Source organism: Oreochromis aureus, linkage group 7, assembly GCF_013358895.1.
Source record: "Oreochromis aureus strain Israel breed Guangdong linkage group 7, ZZ_aureus, whole genome shotgun sequence".
Taxonomy (NCBI): Eukaryota; Metazoa; Chordata; class Actinopteri; order Cichliformes; family Cichlidae; genus Oreochromis; species Oreochromis aureus.
The window spans coordinates 15,182,458-15,201,663 of record NC_052948.1 but is presented as its reverse complement, the minus strand read 5'-3'; the positions used below and the strand labels follow the sequence as shown (position 1 = coordinate 15,201,663).

At 37.2% G+C, this 19,206-nt stretch overlaps 1 protein-coding gene across 1 annotated transcript; it reads right to left on the bottom strand.

Moving 5' to 3' along the window:
• Positions 1–248: 248 nt before the first annotated feature.
• Positions 249–7,977, bottom strand: saal1 (serum amyloid A-like 1). Its single transcript, XM_031748096.2, has 13 exons — positions 7,835–7,977; positions 5,665–5,864; positions 5,420–5,521; positions 3,989–4,072; positions 3,803–3,882; positions 3,439–3,498; positions 3,242–3,357; positions 2,910–3,075; positions 2,663–2,745; positions 2,363–2,548; positions 1,747–1,904; positions 1,550–1,642; positions 249–877 (listed from the first exon to the last, which is right to left on the bottom strand). The coding sequence occupies exons 1-13, from the start codon at positions 7,836–7,838 to the stop codon at positions 800–802; spliced, it is 1,410 nt and encodes a 469-aa protein (XP_031603956.1). The 5' UTR covers positions 7,839–7,977; the 3' UTR covers positions 249–799.
• Between the last annotated feature and the right edge of the window lie 11,229 nt (positions 7,978–19,206).

The following is a 19,206-nucleotide window of genomic DNA, read 5'->3' as shown; positions in this document are numbered from 1 at the left end:
TTAAATAAATATTTATATTTTTTAAAATAATTATATAAATATCTAGAATTAATCAAATATACATACTTTTAGAGTATTTAAGAGTGCATTTTTAAGTATTTTAGAAGTAAGCATACACCTTTGTTAATGCTTGGTTAGAAATTTCTTGTCTCAGCCTGTGAGAAGATATTTTCTCCTGCGCGTGTGCCTGACAGACACAAGGAAAGAAAAAAGAAACAGAAGCATTTAAATAACCAAAGTGAGTTCATTTACTTATATAACCAAATATATAACTACTACCTTATATAAAAAAAAACACTTAAAATTGTGGTTTGACATTATTAAGTTTTAGTGCCAGTTGGCTGTCTTAATAAAAAGCTCTAAATTGTGTTGACTGAAGTTGAATGTTAAGAAAAATACTTTATTCCTAAAGAGTCTGGAATCAGAACGTAGTATTAATAATGACTTAAACCCCTAATTGCAGATAATTCAGCTGTTTTTTTTGCAATTTCTACATGAAAAAGACTAAAAAGGCTTAAAGACAAATTACTTTTAATTAAACACCGTCTGTAATCAAATACAAAAATAGTATTCTTAAAAAAGGCTTAAAAAAAAAAAACAACTTTAATCTTCCAGACTTAACTTAAAAGTAGCTTACAATATTCAAATAAATGACAGTTTGCCATTTGTGATGTTGTCCTTCCAGTGGAAATGCAAATAGCTCGTTTTGAAGCAGGATCTTTGGAGAGGAAATACTGGCTGCTATAAAAAGCAGAGGTGAGAGTCTGAATGAGTGCTGAACACTGATCTGCAGGGTGCTTCAGACGGGACACTGTGTCCTTATCACATCTGCCAACTGGGGATCAGCCTCTGACAACACGGTCTGCAGGTGCTGAAACTGCACAAGAGGAGGAAGGGCAGGGTGGAAACATAATGTTTATTTTCCACAGGAGCTGTGGGAGTATGGCAGCAGTCCATCACACATCCTGATCTGACACGAGCTCTAAAATAAGTCTTTTGCTGTATTAATAGCATTACAGGTCAACAATTTCTGCCTACAGTTTACATGTATCACAACATCTGGACAAGTATTATGTGATGTTTTAAATAGTATAGTAGTATTCTATCTTGAAAAAACCCCAAAGGTATTAAAGTGTTAGAAATTCTGAGCACTTGCTTTTTATACCCAGTGAAGAATGTCATTGTTCATTTTGCCATGAAAGAATCATTTTTCCTCACTAAATCGTTTCAAAGTAATATAAATATGAATTTCAATCGGAAGGTTTTAGGATTTCATGATGAACTGTGATTCACTGTAACATACCTACAAGGACTCCAGGTCTTAAAAATCTGATTGTAACTCTGTAACATGAGTTTGTCCTTCTCAAGTAAAAGCAATAAGTCTGTGTTAAAATATTTGAGAAAATTATCCTGTTATTTCTGACAAAATAACATGTTGTGCTTGTGGAAATGAAACCTGAGTTAACTTAAAACGTCCTAAACCACTTTGAACGGTATCTGTTCACATGTACAATGTCTCACTGTAAATTAACCATTTAGGAGCACTTACTGAATTCTTAAACTTGGGAAGTAAAATAGCGGCAGCTGCGAGGCAGGTTTTCTCTGTGAGGTAAACTTTCTTCACCAACTCTGCAACTGTGTCCTAAAATGGGGGAAAAAATCCATATCCAAACCTTGGTTTTTACTGGCTGCTGATTAAAATGATCTGGGCCACAAAAGTAAGCAAAAAAATTCCTTAAATATTACCTTTTGAATATGAACGACGAGGTCAGCCAAAAACTCTGCTGTGATCTCTGCAAGGGTCTCGAGCTGCTCATCTTTTTCATCTTCTTTGTTTGCACTGTTGTCTTTGCACTCATTTTGGTACTGGCATACCCGCAAGATGCTCCCAATGAGAGGCAAACCTAGAGGTATTCATCCAAAAAAGCAGCAAATTAAAAAAAACAAAATAATGGTCATATTCATTCATCACCCAAAAAACTGAAACTGCACAGATGGGTCACCCTTATCCACGAGACTAAAGCCCAAACACTTCCACACAGTTTAGCCTTTGTTTACTGTTTGCAGTCCTGTTCACAGCTTAATGAGCTCAGCTGAATGTTTGTGAACACTGGTGACCTCTGGTGGTGTTTTAGGCCTCAATACGACAACAGCTTAACAGACAGACACGTGTCTAATTTTAGGATGGCACTTAAAATCATATCGTGATATACAGCAACATTAGTTTAAACTAATTATTCAAACAGTGGGGTGACCACAAAATCTGCTTTCTTCACTTCCTGTATGGCTATCAAGAGGACTTATCATTATCTGCAACATTCTCTGTGCAGCTAAACATCAGTGTAGCTTTATGAAAACTTACTTGTGTCACTTTTGCTGCACCACTCATCGTGACACTTATAAAGAGCCTGCAGCACAGCAAGTGCCTGGACCAGAATGCTTTTCTGCTCATGCAGTACAACTGGAAGATCATTTGGCTGGCAGAGGTCCTGACACACAACGTCACAGACAAACTCCCATACAGATTTCCCTGGTCCATCAGAAGCAGCTAGAAGAAATACACAAAGTCTAATTTTACAAGTCAACCACTTCTCTATTGTTATCTGATAATGGTTTAAGTACAGCATTTCAATAAAGACATTTCAGTACTGAAATATCTTACCAAAAACCCGAATCCCCTCATCTATAGTGGTAAGTAACTGGAGGATATGAAGGTAAACCTCTAAGCCATTCGGACTCTCTGATCTGTGAAAACAATTTAATACTGTTGATTCTTGACAATCAGCCTCACCTTTAATTTCATAGGTACAGTGTATTTAGTTTAACTCTGCAGTAAGAGCCTGGTTAAATGATATACGTCATCAAAAACAGTAATACAAATACTTCATAAAACAGATTCAGATTCCCACCTGAGCTGCTTGGCTGCCTCAAGAAGACATGAGGTCATCTCCAGATGGCTTTCACCATCATCCCCCTGCTCCTCATCAGGCTGAGCTGTGATCCAACTCTTCATTAACTCTTCATCAAGGTCAAACAATTTGTCAACTAGTTCTCCCACCTTCTCAAGCAGATCCGCTGTAAACACATTCAGTATATACTTATAATGGGAAGTTTACAACACACTCATGTCAACAATAATTATAAGCATCACAGGGACTTGCAGTGTCAAACAATACAAGTAACCAGGTTATTACTGGAGAAATGGAATAAAACTGGAATTAAACAGAATAAAACTAAATACTATTGGTGGAGCTGCACATGATGAAACAGAGATTGGAGCGCACAGATGTCTGCTGTCGTATTCGCTGAAGCCACAGTGAACAGACATCTTTCTGAGAAAAACAGGTCAGCAGCAATCTGCAAACATCATGAGGAAATATGAATATTTCTCGTTCCGTTTCTCTATTTCACACGTCACACATAAAATGCAAATCTCACCTGCTTGTTTCCAGCAGTGTTGGAGGATCGGTATCTCCCAGAAGCAGCAGCAGCACAGACCTGTGGACACAAAGAGTAGATTGAAACCCATTCATGTACAACAGGGGTGGGGAGCTCTGGGCCTCAACGGCCGGTATCCTGCAGGTTTTGGATATCACCTTGTGTCAACACACCTGAATCAAACGATTAGGTCATTACCAGACCTCTGAAGAACTTGTTGAGGAGACAATTTAGCAATTTGAATCTGCTGTGTTGGATCAAGGACACATCTAAAACTTGAAGGACACCGGCCCTTGAGGCCTGGAATTCCCCTCCTATGATGTACAACATCTGTCAAAGAACTTTTTTTTTTTTTTTTACTCACCCCAAGTCCTCATTTTGGCTTAAAGTCATACAAGTTTCAGGAAAACAAGCAATGTTCCCAAGGATTCCCACACTAATTTCCTAGAGGAAAAAAAAGAAAGCATCAGAAATGTATTAGAAATTAAATTAATTGTACAGGATTTTATTCTGGTAGAGAAAGCATGCATTGAAAAAGGATTTCACTTACTGTAAGTCGTGGACAACGCGATTTGGCAATCACTCCTAGAAGAATATCTGCAGCTTTAAATTCCTGCAGAAAACCAGCCACATCCTACAAACATGTGGTAAATAAATAGTCAGTTAGTAAATATATAAACATTGAATGAATCACTTTTAACTGCAGACCATGTGAAAGGCAGGCAGGTAGAAACCAGCACTATTTGCACTGCTTTGTAATTAAATACTTGAAATGCAAAAAGATAGCCATTATAAACTTGGTTCATACCAAAACAAGGTGTGATAAAACCAATTTGTTGACAAAACTACTTGCAGTAAAAAATACAGATGACATGTCTGTAGTTTTAGTCTTTGTAGATATGTCAATATAACCTGCCTGTTTCCTGAGATTCATACAACACTGTGCAAAAGTCTTGAATCAACCCTCATTTTGTTATGTTTTGCTTCCAGCGAGCCAACCTTCTTGTAGTTTTTTAAGTGGTCTTGAGCAACAGTTCTCCAGACTTTCTGGTTTTCAAAGTTTTTATTTGAACATTAGCTGATTTTTCATCAAGTGAAGCTTCTGTCATCATTTAGTGCTGTACATCAGCCAGTGGTGCTTAGGATCTTGTCAAAACTGATGGAATTATATACAAAGAAAAGGAACCACCAGACTTTGATCCACCATGAAATACCATCACCAGCGCAGTGAAATTATACCTAGATAGATAGAGACACAATGGAACACTTTCAGTCATGGATTAACAGGCAACAGACATCAAAAATTTGTGCTTTGATTGTCTGGAGAACTATTCCTGAAGCCTAATTATAGAAATGACAAGAAAGCTGACTAAGAGAGTTCAGACTGTGTTGAAGAATAAAGGCAGTTACCCAGATGGTTGGTTTTCAGAATTATACATACTCTGTTTTTGCCTTATATAGTCCATTTCTGTGTATATTTGCAGTTGTTTCACTTAATCTGTGCACCTATTTCCCGTTTTCCAAGCAAAATATAAAGAAATGAGGGTTGGCTCAAGACTTTTGCACAGTACTATACACTGACATGACTATAAGTCAGCTACGTTCTCAAAGTATTTTATTTTATTGTAAAACCCATTATCATATCTCGCCCTTACACACACCCTCCATATAATAATTAGAGTAAAGCTAACATTGACACTAATAAAAACTAAAAGTAAACATTTTGAAATGATAACCAGAACAGCAATGACATAGTAGTGGATCTTCCTTACAATCTGTCACAATTCACAGGCCACATAATAACCATTGCCAATAAGAGGTATGAAAACTGTGAAAGCATCATTGATAATATAACTGATGTTAGCATAATGGTTACAAGAAGTCCGCAGCCACACCTTCATAATGTGGGAGCCACTCCTTCCATGATTGTGATCAATATAATCACCATTAAACAGGACACAAGCTGTAAGAGAAACTCTACCTTATCCATTGCCATATCCCACACTCTGCACAAGTCGTCCTCATCATCATCTGATAGCTGCATTGGACCTTCACGGCGCTCTTCTGAATGCTCTGTGACCATCTGCAAGACAATTTTACAGACATTAGGAAATGTTGCAACACTGCACACTTTCATCTACCAAACCAACAAACCGATGCATGACTTAAGTGCTGAATGAAACGTGCAACATTTATCACTTCATTTTACATCAGCAGCCTGCCTACATGGATGAGACGAGTCAGGGTGCTAAAAAGCCAGTGCTTGCTGTAAACAGTGTCTCCAATAGCATCCACATCTTGGTCCTCCGCTCCATCTGCTGCGTCTGGGGGTGGTGATGGGTTACGGTCCATGATAGGAGACTGTGTTCTAGCTAGAGGGGATGAGCTCTCTTTCTCCACTTGCTCAGCACCATTAGCGCCACCATCTGAGGAAATAAACCAAGGAACGTATTACAGTTAGGAATGATGAAGGAGATTATCAGCCAATACTTTAGTGTTTCTGATTTCTACAAACTTCTCCGTAGCACTTGATGTAAAGGCTCAGTGATTATTCAGATCTGTTCAGATTGAAAAATTAAACATCAATAAATGGCAGCAAAACCTAAGTCATTTTACCCTTTACTTTATTAATACCCTAACAAAAGCACTTGATCCTCTATCCGCATATGTACAACTGTAGTTAAAAATCTTGGTGTTTTAATATCTACTTCCTTGCATTTACCAACTACAAAACACTTAAACTTACAAATAATTATCCACGTTTGTATTACCTCTTATATAGAATACTATAATTCCCTGTACATGTTAATGCAATTCCAGTCATTCTTGATTGCCAATAGGACTGTGCGACACAAGCAAAATGTTAAAAATCCTGATACAAATCATTTCTAATCCTGATAGCAATGCATATAACAATATAGTGCATTTTCTGTAAAAATGAATGAATAGTTTATATTATCACCACATCGAAACTACTATTTATTTTTTTTACATTTAAATTAAATAATTAAAAATGAGTTAAATATGGGCCTTACATGGCATTATCCTGTTGTGACACACATTAGCTGACCCCAGTCACGTAAGAGCTTCCCTGAGGTCCCCAGCTATCATTACTGCTCCTGTATCATTGTTAGAAAACTAGCTTGTGTGCAAACATTGACTGTCCAGTCTCGGACACTCTGCAGCGCACCATTAAGCTCATACAGAGATGCGTTGTTCGGCTTGTCCACATATCTGTTGTTGCAGTGCAGCATGCTACATTGCAGATTTCCTCCAATACTTCGGCCCAACACTCGTAATGTGAACGCAGCAACTGAACTTGTTTGAAGTGTTTTCGGCTGGGCGTCGTGTACCTGAAGTCGAGTGTTTTGACCAATGCATGAAACAATATATTTATAGATGTAAGTTATAATGGCCACATCTCTCAGATCTGTGTCAGGCCATTGCTGGATTTTGAGTCAGTTATCTTTTTTTTTGTTTGGGTGATTGATAGCTCAAGTGTTAAGTGGCTTAACAAACAAACAACCAATAGAAAATATTTCTCAGAAAATGGTCAGGTACAGACTAAACCCTTTCTCCTTGGAAGCAAAATATGGCCAGGATGGCTCAAGAATTTTGTAACCAATACATTTTAATCTTTCTTTTTGAGAGCCCTTTAAGGATCAGCTGGATGATATATTACAGATCGATTATCTCCATATATGGTCTCATGTTCAGCTCCCAAACCACACCTAAAAACCCAAAGCTGCTGGAATTTCTTTGTTATAGCCTGCAGACTCTGGAACAGTCAAGCCTGATAGATTAGCCCCCCCTGTCAAGGTTTTTTTTATATAGTCTTTCAATAGGTTAGGTTTTTATTTCACTTGCTTACTTTTCCTTTCCTTTTCATTGCAATCGTGCTTTTGTTTACGGTTGTATTATCTTTTACATTAGACGTTTGCAATGAATCGCATTTTAACTTCAACTTGTTTTTATGTCTTGTTGTTTTAAAGTGTGCCAGATACGCAACAGTCACTGCACTTGACATGCTCTGACCATTAGAATGACGGCATACCTGAATTTTACAGGTATTTATCCTGGCAAGGAAAAAGCAGACATCCCTCCTGGCACTTTGTCGTTAATGTAACGTTAAATGTACCGTGTCAGAGTTTGAATACAGTTTATAAATCACCACAAAAAGCTTAAACAGATTACAGTAAATTTTGTTGTATCATTTCAGTGTTACGCTAAATATCAAGAAACAACAAAGGCACACCCAGTAAAAGGTAAAGGTGGTGCTTATAAATACTAAATTTTGTCCATTTGACGTTCATTGGTTAAGCTAACAGCTATAATTAGTTATTAATGGTGGACTTCTATCTAACTTTCGCGGGCGGACGCACATTTTTTAACTCACCCATACTGGCCGCTCTTGACTACCGTTATTAGCAGGTAATTAAAGGCAATATCATCGGATGCTTTTAACTTTTCCACCACAGCAAGCTGCTCGGTTGTTTCAAACAGCCTCCATTTAGTACTAGTGGGTATCTGCGCATGCGTGAAACCAGGACCAAGCTTCCTGCCACCCGCAAATAAATAACGCCATCTGCAGTGCGCAGACGGAACTACCTGTCCACATGTGAGAGAAGTGAAGCTTGTAGTGGATTGAATCTGCAAGAAAGTGTCATATTTTAATGATCTCGTGTTTATTTTTGAGTATGTTAAGTTGATCCCGAAAACTGTTACAGTTACAGCAAAAAACGCACAGAGAGGCTTGTTGCATGTCTCTTTCTCCTTCTGTAAGGCACCTTCCGTTTACCAGCTTCTCTGTCCATGAGGTTACATATAGGGCTGGGTATCATCACTGATTTCTATAATTAAATTCGATTCAATTTTGACCCAGACAGTCAGAAATATTAAAATTCTGATAATTTATCAGGACCTAACCATATGTTTATATTGATGTATAAAAACAGAGCTGCCAATTGTGAGACTTCATCACATGTTTAAGCATCACAGCAGATGCACAAAGTTTGTGTCAAAGTAACTGAGGATAAAACACAGAAAAAACATGAACGAGTTTTTCTTGGCCTGGTTTTTATAGTAGATAGCCCCCTTAAAAAAAATCTGCAGTAGATCAAAAAAGAAGGAAAACCGTGATTCAATACAGGGAGTGCAGAATTATTAGGCAAATGAGTATTTTGTCCACATCATCCTCTTCATGCATGTTGTCTTACTCCAAGCTGTATAGGCTCGAAAGCCTACTACCAATTAAGCATATTAGGTGATGTGCATCTCTGTAATGAGAAGGGGTGTGGTCTAATGACATCAACACCCTATATCAGGTGTGCATAATTATTAGGCAACTTCCTTTCCTTTGGCAAAATGGGTCAAAAGAAGGACTTGACAGGCTCAGAAAAGTCAAAAATAGTGAGATATCTTGCAGAGGGATGCAGCAGTCTTAAAATTGCAAAGCTTCTGAAGCGTGATCATCGAACAATCAAGCGTTTCATTCAAAATAGTCAACAGGGACGCAAGAAGCGTGTGGAGAAACCAAGGCGCAAAATAACTGCCCATGAACTGAGAAAAGTCAAGCGTGCAGCTGCCAAGATGCCACTTGCCACCAGTTTGGCCATATTTCAGAGCTGCAACATCACTGGAGTGCCCAAAAGCACAAGGTGTGCAATACTCAGAGACATGGCCAAGATAAGAAAGGCTGAAAGACGACCACCACTGAACAAGACACACAAGCTGAAACGTCAAGACTGGGCCAAGAAATATCTCAAGACTGATTTTTCTAAGGTTTTATGGACTGATGAAATGAGAGTGAGTCTTGATGGGCCAGATGGATGGGCCCGTGGCTGGATTGGTAAAGGCAGAGAGCTCCAGTCCGACTCAGACGCCAGCAAGGTGGAGGTGGAGTACTGGTTTGGGCTGGTATCATCAAAGATGAGCTTGTGGGGCCTTTTCGGGTTGAGGATGGAGTCAAGCTCAACTCCCAGTCCTACTGCCAGTTTCTGGAAGACACCTTCTTCAAGCAGTGGTACAGGAAGAAGTCTGCATCCTTCAAGAAAAACATGATTTTCATGCAGGACAATGCTCCATCACACGCGTCCAAGTACTCCACAGCGTGGCTGGCAAGAAAGGGTATAAAAGAAGAAAAACTAATGACATGGCCTCCTTGTTCACCTGATCTGAACCCCATTGAGAACCTGTGGTCCATCATCAAATGTGAGATTTACAAGGAGGGAAAACAGTACACCTCTCTGAACAGTGTCTGGGAGGCTGTGGTTGCTGCTGCACGCAATGTTGATGGTGAACAGATCAAAACACTGACAGAATCCATGGATGGCAGGCTTTTGAGTGTCCTTGCAAAGAAAGGTGGCTATATTGGTCGCTGATTTGTTTTTGTTTTGTTTTTGAATGTCAGAAATGTATATTTGTGAATGTGGAGATGTTATATTGGTTTCACTGGTACAAATAAATAATTGACATGGGTATATATTTGTTTTTTGTTAAGTTGCCTAATAATTATGCACAGTAATAGTCACCTGCACACACAGATATCCCCCTAAAATAGCTAAAACTACAAACAAATTAAAAACTACTTCCAAAAACATTCAGCTTTGATATTAATGAGTTTTTTGGGTTCATTGAGAACATGGTTGTTGTTCAATAATAAAATTATTCCTCAAAAATACAACTTGCCTAATAATTCTGCACTCCCTGTATATGAACATTACCTGATGCTGGTGAAGAGAAAGTTACAGAGGTTTTATTAGAGACACAGCTAAGTGTTTTGCAATTTGGCATAATTTTAAGGAGTTTACATTTCTTCAGTATTGAACAACATTAGGCTTGCTTGTCGGAGGTCATTTTTTCCAAGTGAGGGGTGCACACACAGGAAGTTTGTATGATTTAAACAGCTAATACAGTGCTGTTTCTGCAAACATGAGGGCTTGAACTCACTGTACACAGTAGTATCTAAGTTGGATTTAAAGGTTGTTGGAATATCAGTTTACTTGCTGAAAACATAAAACAAGTTTCTGTTGTATTCACAAAGGCTGCTTATTAATTTAATGCTGATTTCATGTGAAATCTCCAAATAATATTAGAATACCTAAACCAGGGAAATTCAATTAAAATTGAAGTCCAGTCAGAGAAAGTTTCCTCAAAGAAAGATTCAGAATATCATGATGCTCCACATGCATTACAATGGAAACCTTTGAAAAGTTTTAATAGTATATATTTTTTATTTTTTCCATAGTACACCAAACTATATAAGCAATACAAATGTATAATTTATACATATAAAATGTTTTAATCTATAAATTTATCTTTATAATCTCAAATATATTATGAAATTTGAACTCATATCTTAAGAGCGTGCTTAAGTTGCTTAAGTACTTTATTTTATTGGTTTAAGCAGTGTTAAAACAAGTATCTAATGTTAAATAGTATTATGTCAACAGGGACCCACCTCTAATCAAAATTGTCCTGGAATAATTTGATGAGTGTACTGTCCTCCCTGAATCAACACAATGTATAGTCTTAGACAGGAATAACAAAAGACTTCTCATCATGCAGCTGTCCTCACTTGGGAGTGGTTCAAAGCCCTGTTTGCACTAAGAAAAGCTTTGCGTGCAAAATAACATTTGATTAAATGCCTGTTTATCTGTAGATACATCTAACCACAGATACCCTGCTCACCAGAGAAATGACTGCACCAGCTTCAGGATTAATGACTATACAACTGCTTATACTTGTACTTGTGACGCACAATGCTCAAAATCGAAACTCTTTGACTTTTTCATGTAGGCAAATTTGTAAATTTAAAGCAGTTTGGAAAAATGCACTTGTCTTGAAATTTGTTGTTAAGAAGAAGCAAAATACATCACAGGACATCTGTGATTTTTGGTAATGGACAGTAGAAATTTAATAGTGAACGTAAATCATCATAATCATTCTTTGGGCATTAAAGTTGCCCGTTTTTAGTTTTCCTCTCACCAAGCTGTTGCTCTTTTATCCCATACAATTATTTGGTAAGCTGGGCCCAAAAGCCAGATGTTTGGTAGAATTTGGTAGAAGGTGTTAAACGTAGCCTAATGTGTTCTAAAAGCAAAACACAAACCTACTCTCCAGACTATGTTTGAGAGTTGAAAAATTTGCAGCTTAACATGCCATCAGGGCTCATGCAGTATCATGCAAACATGATACAGCACGTCAGCAATGATGGTCACCAAGGATGTAGACCAGTCAGATTATTTGCACATCCTGTGCAATTCATGAGCCAGAAGCAATTTAGAACAACTCAGCTACATCTGGAAAAAACAGCTGCATCAGTCAGACAGTTGCAGAATATGATCAACTGGAACTGAAAACATTTAACTATACGGATCACAATACACGGGACTTGGAAGAAATAAATCCAGACAACAACTTCTTCTCATCTATCAATAACAACTGCTGCTACTATTCAAATGAAAAGTACAGTCAGAGGATTAAAACTGAGAATAAATTAACAACAACCCACATAAACTGTAGAAGTGTATATGCTAATTTTAATCATATCAAAGAATATCTTAACCAGTTTTCACCTCCATTCAGTGTCATTTTCTTATTGGAAACTTGGATTGGATTAATACAGAAAAAGGAACAAGACTAAAACTTTGAGCTTAGGGTTATGAATTCACATTTGTACCTCGGTGAAACAGAGGTGGAGGAGGAGTGGCCTTGTATGCGGACAAATCCTTGAAATTTAATGCAGTGGATAAGATGACGACAGTGATTGATAATGTATTGGAATGTATAATAGTTGACATTTTTAAAGAAAAAAAAGGAAAAATGTAATCATTAGATCTATATACAGAGCTCCATGTCGCAGTACTGAGACCTTTAAAGACCTGATAGAGGAAACATTCACAGAAATAGTTCACAAAAAACTTTTCATTTGTGGAGATCTCAATATTGATATGCTAAACTCAAATAAACAGAAAATCACTGATGAATTTATTAACACAATGTACTGTATGATCCTATTCCCCAAAATTACTAGACCTACCAGGATCACCTCACATTGTGCAGCTCTCATAGACAACATTTTTACAAATGACATTAAGAATAAGACAGTAAGTGGAATTCTGGTTAATGACATCAGTGACTATCTTCCAATTTTCACAGTCTACGATAGGAATTACAAGATTACTGAAGTGGACAGAGAAAAAGAGCACAGACAAGTAAGAACAGAGGAAATAAAAAATGCATTTAAAAAAGATTTATTGAAACAGAACTGGGGTGAAATATATGAGAAACAAGATGTTAATGGTGCGTATGATGAATTCCTTAGAATATTTACATTATTCTATAATACAAACTGTACAATAAAGCAATATAGTAGAAAACATAATTATATGGACTGTCCATGAATAACAAAAGGTCTGCAAAATGCATGTGAAAAGAAAAATGAACTATACAGAGATTTCTTAAGAAAGAGAACTGAAGATGCTGAAATTGGATGTAAAAGATATAAAAATAAGTTAATAAATATACTAAGATATTGTAAAAAGAAATACTATAAGAAGCAATTAGATGATAATAGAAATAATATTAAAAGAATATGGGAAATACTGAACAGTGTTATAAAACATAGGGCTAGACTAAACAACTATCCTAAGTGTTTTTTGTAACTGCTGGACCAAATTTAGCAAGAACAATCACTGATCATAGCAGAGGAAAAACTGGATACCTTGATAGACAGAAATCCTTATTCAATGTTTCTCACAGCCGCTGATGAAAATGAAGTTTTTGAAATTGTCAGAAAGTGTAAAACTCAGAAATCCTTGGATTGTAATGTTATTTATATGATAGTGGTTTAAAAAAAGTCATCGAGGATATTTTATACATCTGTAATTAATCATTTCAAAGTGGTCTATTTCCAGACAGAATGAAAATAGCTAAATACCTCAATGCAAATCTGGCAAAAAATGCCATTTCACAAAATACCTCAATGCTCAAAAATTCTTGAAAGACTGTTTAACAACCGACTGGAAAACTATAGATAAACATAAAGTGCTCACTAAGAGTCAGTACGGCTTCAGATCAAGCAGATCAGCCTCATTAGGACTATCAGATTCAATAGAATACATAACAAATTTCATAGACAAAAAGCAAGTTTCTGTTGTATTCACAAAGTCTAATTATTGATTTAATGCTGATTTGATGTAAAATCTCCAAATAATATTAGAATACCTAAACCTGGGAAATTCAATTAAAATTTAAGTGCAGTCAGAGAAAGTTTCCTTAAAGAAAGGTTCAGAATAAAAAAATTGTTCCACATTCATTATGATTCAGTGTAATATATTTCGAAGTAGCCTAACAGCTGTATCAGTGCCTGTCTGTAGTCAACAACTGAATGTAAAATAAATTAAGTACTATTCAACAGTGTTTATTATCAGTTTTCACAATGGACCGCTGTTTACTCTAACATTACATTGTTCCTTTCTCGTTTAAAGCCAAATAAAGTTTGCATTCAAAAGAAAATAATTTAAACTGACTACCATAAAAACCAAGGCTGCGAAGATTAAAATAATCCTACACTAAATATGAGAAAAGTTGTCCAAAGTAAAATAGAAACAAATCACAATCTAATAATAGGTTTGGAACGTCTTTACGCTGTTCCACACTGCGTTCCGCCTAGGATCTATACCCAGTTTTAACTAAATGTGGGAAACCTTTAAAAAGTTTTTAATAGTATATATTTTTTATTTATTTCATAGTACACCAAAATATAAAAGCAATACAAATGTATAATTTATACACATAAAATGTTTTAATCTATAAATTTATCTTTATAATCTCAAATATATTACGAAATTTGACTCATATCTTAAGAGCGTGCTTAAGTTGCTTAAGTACTTTATTTTATTGGTTTAAGCAGTGTTGACACAAGTATCCAATGTTAAATAGTATTATGTCAACAGGGACCCACCTCTAATCAGAATTGTCCTGGAATAATTTGATGAGTGTACTGTCCTCCCTGAATCAACACAATGTATAGTCTTAGACAGGAATAACAAAAGACTTCTCATCATGCAGCTGTCCTCACTGGGAAGTGGTTTAAAACCCTGTTTGCACTAAGAAGAGCTTTGCATGCAAAATAATATTATCTATTTATCTGTAGATACATCTAATCACAGATAGCCTGGTTACATCCCTGTTCACCAGAGGAATGACTGCACCAGCTTCAGTAATTGATAACTGGAAGTTGTGTAACTGATTTAAAAAAAACACATAATATACTGTATTATACAACTGCTTATACTTGTACTAGTGACGCACAGTGCACAAAATCGAAACTCTTTGACTTTTGCACTCACTGAAGATGGAGCCAAATTTGTTAATTTAAAGCAGTTTGGAAAAAATGTTGTGAAGAAGAAAAATTCATGTTAGGGCATCTGTGGCAGGGATAGCTCAGTAGGTAGAGTGGTCGTCCTGTGATCGGAAGGTTGGGGGTTCCAATCCACTGAACGGCTACCCTGAGGTACCCCTGAGCAAGTTACCGTCCCTACCCACTGCTCCTCGATGTGGCTGCCCACTGCTTTACTGAGTGAATGGGTCAAATGCAAGGAGAGTAATTTCCCCACCAAAATCAATAAAGTATACGTTATTATCTGTGATTATTGGAAATGAGAAATTTAATAGTGAACATAAGTCATCATAATCATTCTTTTGGCATCTTTAAAGCCGCATTTGCTTTTTACTTTAGCTGTTTTAGTAGCCAGATGTAGAATTTGATAGAAGGTGATAAACGAAGCCTAATGTGTTCTAAAAGCAAAACACAAACCTACTGTTCAGACTGTGTGTGAGAGTTGGAAAATTTGCAGCCTAGCATGCCACCAGACCCCATGCATGTAAACATGATACTGCACGTTGAATATCATGGTCACCAAGGATGTAGACCAACCAGTTTATTTGCACATCCTGTGCAATTCATGAGCCAGAAGCAATTTAGATGTAAGATTTTAGTTGGACTGTAGATATTTCACATATTGCAAAAACTAAAATCTTCACTCGAGCTGTTTGGTTAATTATATTATAATTTCATTTATAATTCTGGATATCAAGATACGATCACTGTCCCACTACTGGCTTTGCAGAGATGCTCTTTTATTTTTGTTTTATTCATTTTTTCTTTCCCACGCTGAATTGAAATAAAGCACAAAAGAAAACTTGAAATACATTTAAAAGCTTGATAACTCAAATATAACATGTAAGACCAAAGAAGCAATAACTCTGGCTGGGGCTCGTTCTATGCTAAGCGTCTAGCCTGTATGTTATATTGCATTGTTAACAGCTCATTTTACTTAACTACAGTATAATTTATTTAGTTATTCTGAAGTTTTGGTTTACATCAGCATTAGGATCATTAAAAGAAAACCTTATAAACAGAGAAAGTTAAAGATTAAGTTCTCACAGAGAGCATTGAGTGTGAAGGCCTAATAGGCGTTCATCCAGCTATTTTTATTTTTTAACTCACTGACCCATGACTTTGTGGACTGGTGCCAGCAGAACTACCTCCAGATCAACACTATTAAAACCAAGGAGCTGGTGGTAGACTTCTGCAGGCACAAACATCCTCCACTGCAACCATTGAACATCCAAGGTATGGACATTGAGGCTGTGGACAGCTACAGGTACCTTGGTGTTCATCTGAACAATAAACTGGACTGGACTGGACAATTCAGATGCCCTCTACAGGAAATGGCAGAGCAGGCTGTACTTGCTGCAGAGGCATAGGTCTTTTGGAGTGAAGGGCCCACTCCTGAAGACCTTCTATGACTCTGTGGTGGCCTTAGCCATCTTTTACAGTGGGGTCTGCTGGGGCAGTAGCATCTCTGGTGGGGACAGAAAGAGACTGAACAGGCTGATCCAGAGGGCCAGCTCTGTTCTAGGATGCCCTCTGGGCCCAGTGGAGGTGGTGAGTGACAGAAGAATGGTGGCTAAGCTGTCATACCTGTTGGACAACATCTCCTACCCCATGCAGGAGACTGTGACAGCACTGAGCAGCTCCTTCAGTGGTAGGCTGCAGCACCCAGGTCTTTCCTCCCTACTGCTGTCAGACTCTACAACATGGTCTCTGCAGAGTACCAAACACATGCAGAGAGACACAAACACACATCCCATACACAATAATAACTTTCACCTTGTCTCCCTGATGTGCAATGTGCAATAATATCAAGTGCAATTTTCCCTATTTTCCCTATGTAACAAAGTATTTTATTCTATTTTAATCTATTTGTACAGTATTTTCATCTATTTGTATAGTACTTATTCTATCGCATACAGTATTCTTTCTATTTTGTATAGCATGTTGTTCTGTTTATCTTATTCTATTCTCTCTATTATCTATTATGTCTCTTCTATTCTTTTCTCTTTTTCTCTTAGTTTTTTACTGCTGTTGTACTTGAATAATAAAAGTTTTATCTCATCTTATGTTATCCTATTCATGGGACAGGGGGAACATGCGAACACCACAATGAAAGCTGATTAGGATGTTTGAACCTCTTTTTGCTGGAAGAGATGTGATCACTGCACCCCTGTGCATTTTCATAACAGTTATTCTAAATATTTGCAAAGCTGCCAAACACATTGCTTGATATCACTACTAATGGACCAAAAAATAACAATCTTCCAGGTGTGTCAGAGTAGCTTTGTTGAGAAATAAACATTTAAAACATTGTAATATATAGCTATATAGAACAAAATAAAATAAAATAGCATTTTTAATTATTATACATGCACAATGAAATTGAGGTCTTCCACACCAACTGTGCATTGAATAAAAATATAAATAGTGTAGCAGCAAGAATAAATAACAGACAAGAGGAAGGCACACAATAGAGGAGAAGTTGCAAAGTAGTGGAATGAACTTGGTGGGGGTGGGGGGGTAGTCTTGACAGTCCAAATGGCCCAGGGGAAGAAGCAGTCTTTTAATGTTCAGTTTCAGGTTATTTTCTGAGCATCAATGGGATAGATTCTCTGCCTCTGCCCTGTATGCTGTCTCATTTTCATCAGAGATGAGCCCAACGATGGTGGTGACATTGGTTTACTCAACGATGACATTGGTTGGGCGGGTTGGTGTACAGTCATGGGGGAATAGGGCATACAGTAGGGGGCTGAGAACGCAGCCCTATAGGGATATTTGAGTAAACTGGTATAAATTACTGTGTTTTTCTGACCATAAGGTGAATTGGATTGCAAGGCGCTCCGTCGTTGAATGGGTCTGTTTTTATACATAAGGCACACCGGATTATAAGGCGCATTAAACGAAACAAAACAGTCAGATAAGTCAAACTTTACTCAACTCATTCTTCTTGCTTCCTCCACTTCCGTACCATTGATTCATTAATGCTGAATTCTCTCGCAGCCGCTCTATTCCCATGTTGTTGCAGTATATTCATGACTAACCTCGTATTGTGGATGGATTATCTCAGTTGTTCTCCTGACTGAAGTTTGGTCCGCTTACAGCATCCTGCCATGCTATTGCATTTGTCCCTAACCATCTGGAACCCTCTCCTTAACTTTGATCAAGTGGAAAAAAGTTAGCATTCATCCTCCAGCTTCACTGTGTTTATATTATGCTAACATAGCTATGTTGCTAGCGATCACGGAGCACATCATTATATACCAGCTAGTCCAACTTCAGTAACCCTACAAACGTCACTGCTGTTTAGTTTTCTGTCTTCATTTATGTCGGAAGTGATAGCAGAGCTGTACGTTTTAATTTTTTCACAAATCAGTCAGTCAGAACATGCTATATCATGTTTAAGTGGAAACTAGCGAGCTAACTTCCTGCTAACTTGTAACTCCGTTAAATTTAATAAAATCTGTTTTCATTGATGTCTGGATGTTAAACTTAATTGCTACACCTGGTAAAGCAGATGAAAGACAGATGAAAGAAACAAGACAGTTTTTAACTCTCAGTGATGCCGCAGTGTTCGTTTGACTTTGGGACCCAGACGGAGTTTTGGACCCAGATTATGCTGCAAGGCTCCTGACTACGGTAACCTTAATGCTCAGACAATGCATCAAGCGGTGTGGTTTCATAGCTTACCAAAGTCGTACTAAAACATTTTTTGACAGATTTTTGAGCGCTGTGTACCACATAAAATCGGTTCAAGTGAGCACAACCACGATTCATACATAAGGCGCTGTCAATTTATGAGAAAACTGAAGGATTTTAAGTGCACCTTATAGTGTGGAAAATAGGGTAGTTAAAGACATGCGTTGGTCAGTAGTTTATGTAATGTGTAAAACACACCCAATCAAATTGAGACTTTTTCTTTCCTCAGTTTGAAGCTCCTTCCTGCTCGTGAATTTGCAGCATTCCCAAAAATGAGCTGCTATGTTAAAGCAAATAAAGGAATCAAATCCTGCTGCTTAATGGCTTTTGAGTAGAACATGAATGCCTTGACATGAATAAGCTCCTGAATATTGCAGGATGTTTGTCAATTATCTTATCAAATGTAAAGCAGATGGTAGACAAGTTGGCATAGGCTTTGTTTAAAGCAGCTCACATAGGTTTTAGATTATGTTAGGTGATACCTGCATGGTCATAGTCACTCATGAGATCTTTACTTTCTTTGCAGAGTTGTAAGAAATCTTACATCCCAGTGTCTCATTTTCCACTTTTCATTTCTATTTTTAATAAATTATAATTATTGGATTCTTATGAAACAATAGATTTAGAACAGAGGAGCATCCTGTTAATAAAACTGTTTTATTGCTGCC

What these genes read in the sequence shown, in the direction of transcription:
- saal1 (XM_031748096.2), bottom strand. An exon ending in GGGATATGGCAATGGATAAG is followed by an intron (nt 4,073 to 5,419) that starts GTAGAGTTTCTC and finishes ACATGTTTGTAG; the next exon opens with GATGTGGCTGGTTTTCTGCA. An exon ending in ACACTGCTGGAAACAAGCAG is followed by an intron (nt 3,358 to 3,438) that starts GTGAGATTTGCA and finishes TGATGTTTGCAG; the next exon opens with ATTGCTGCTGACCTGTTTTT.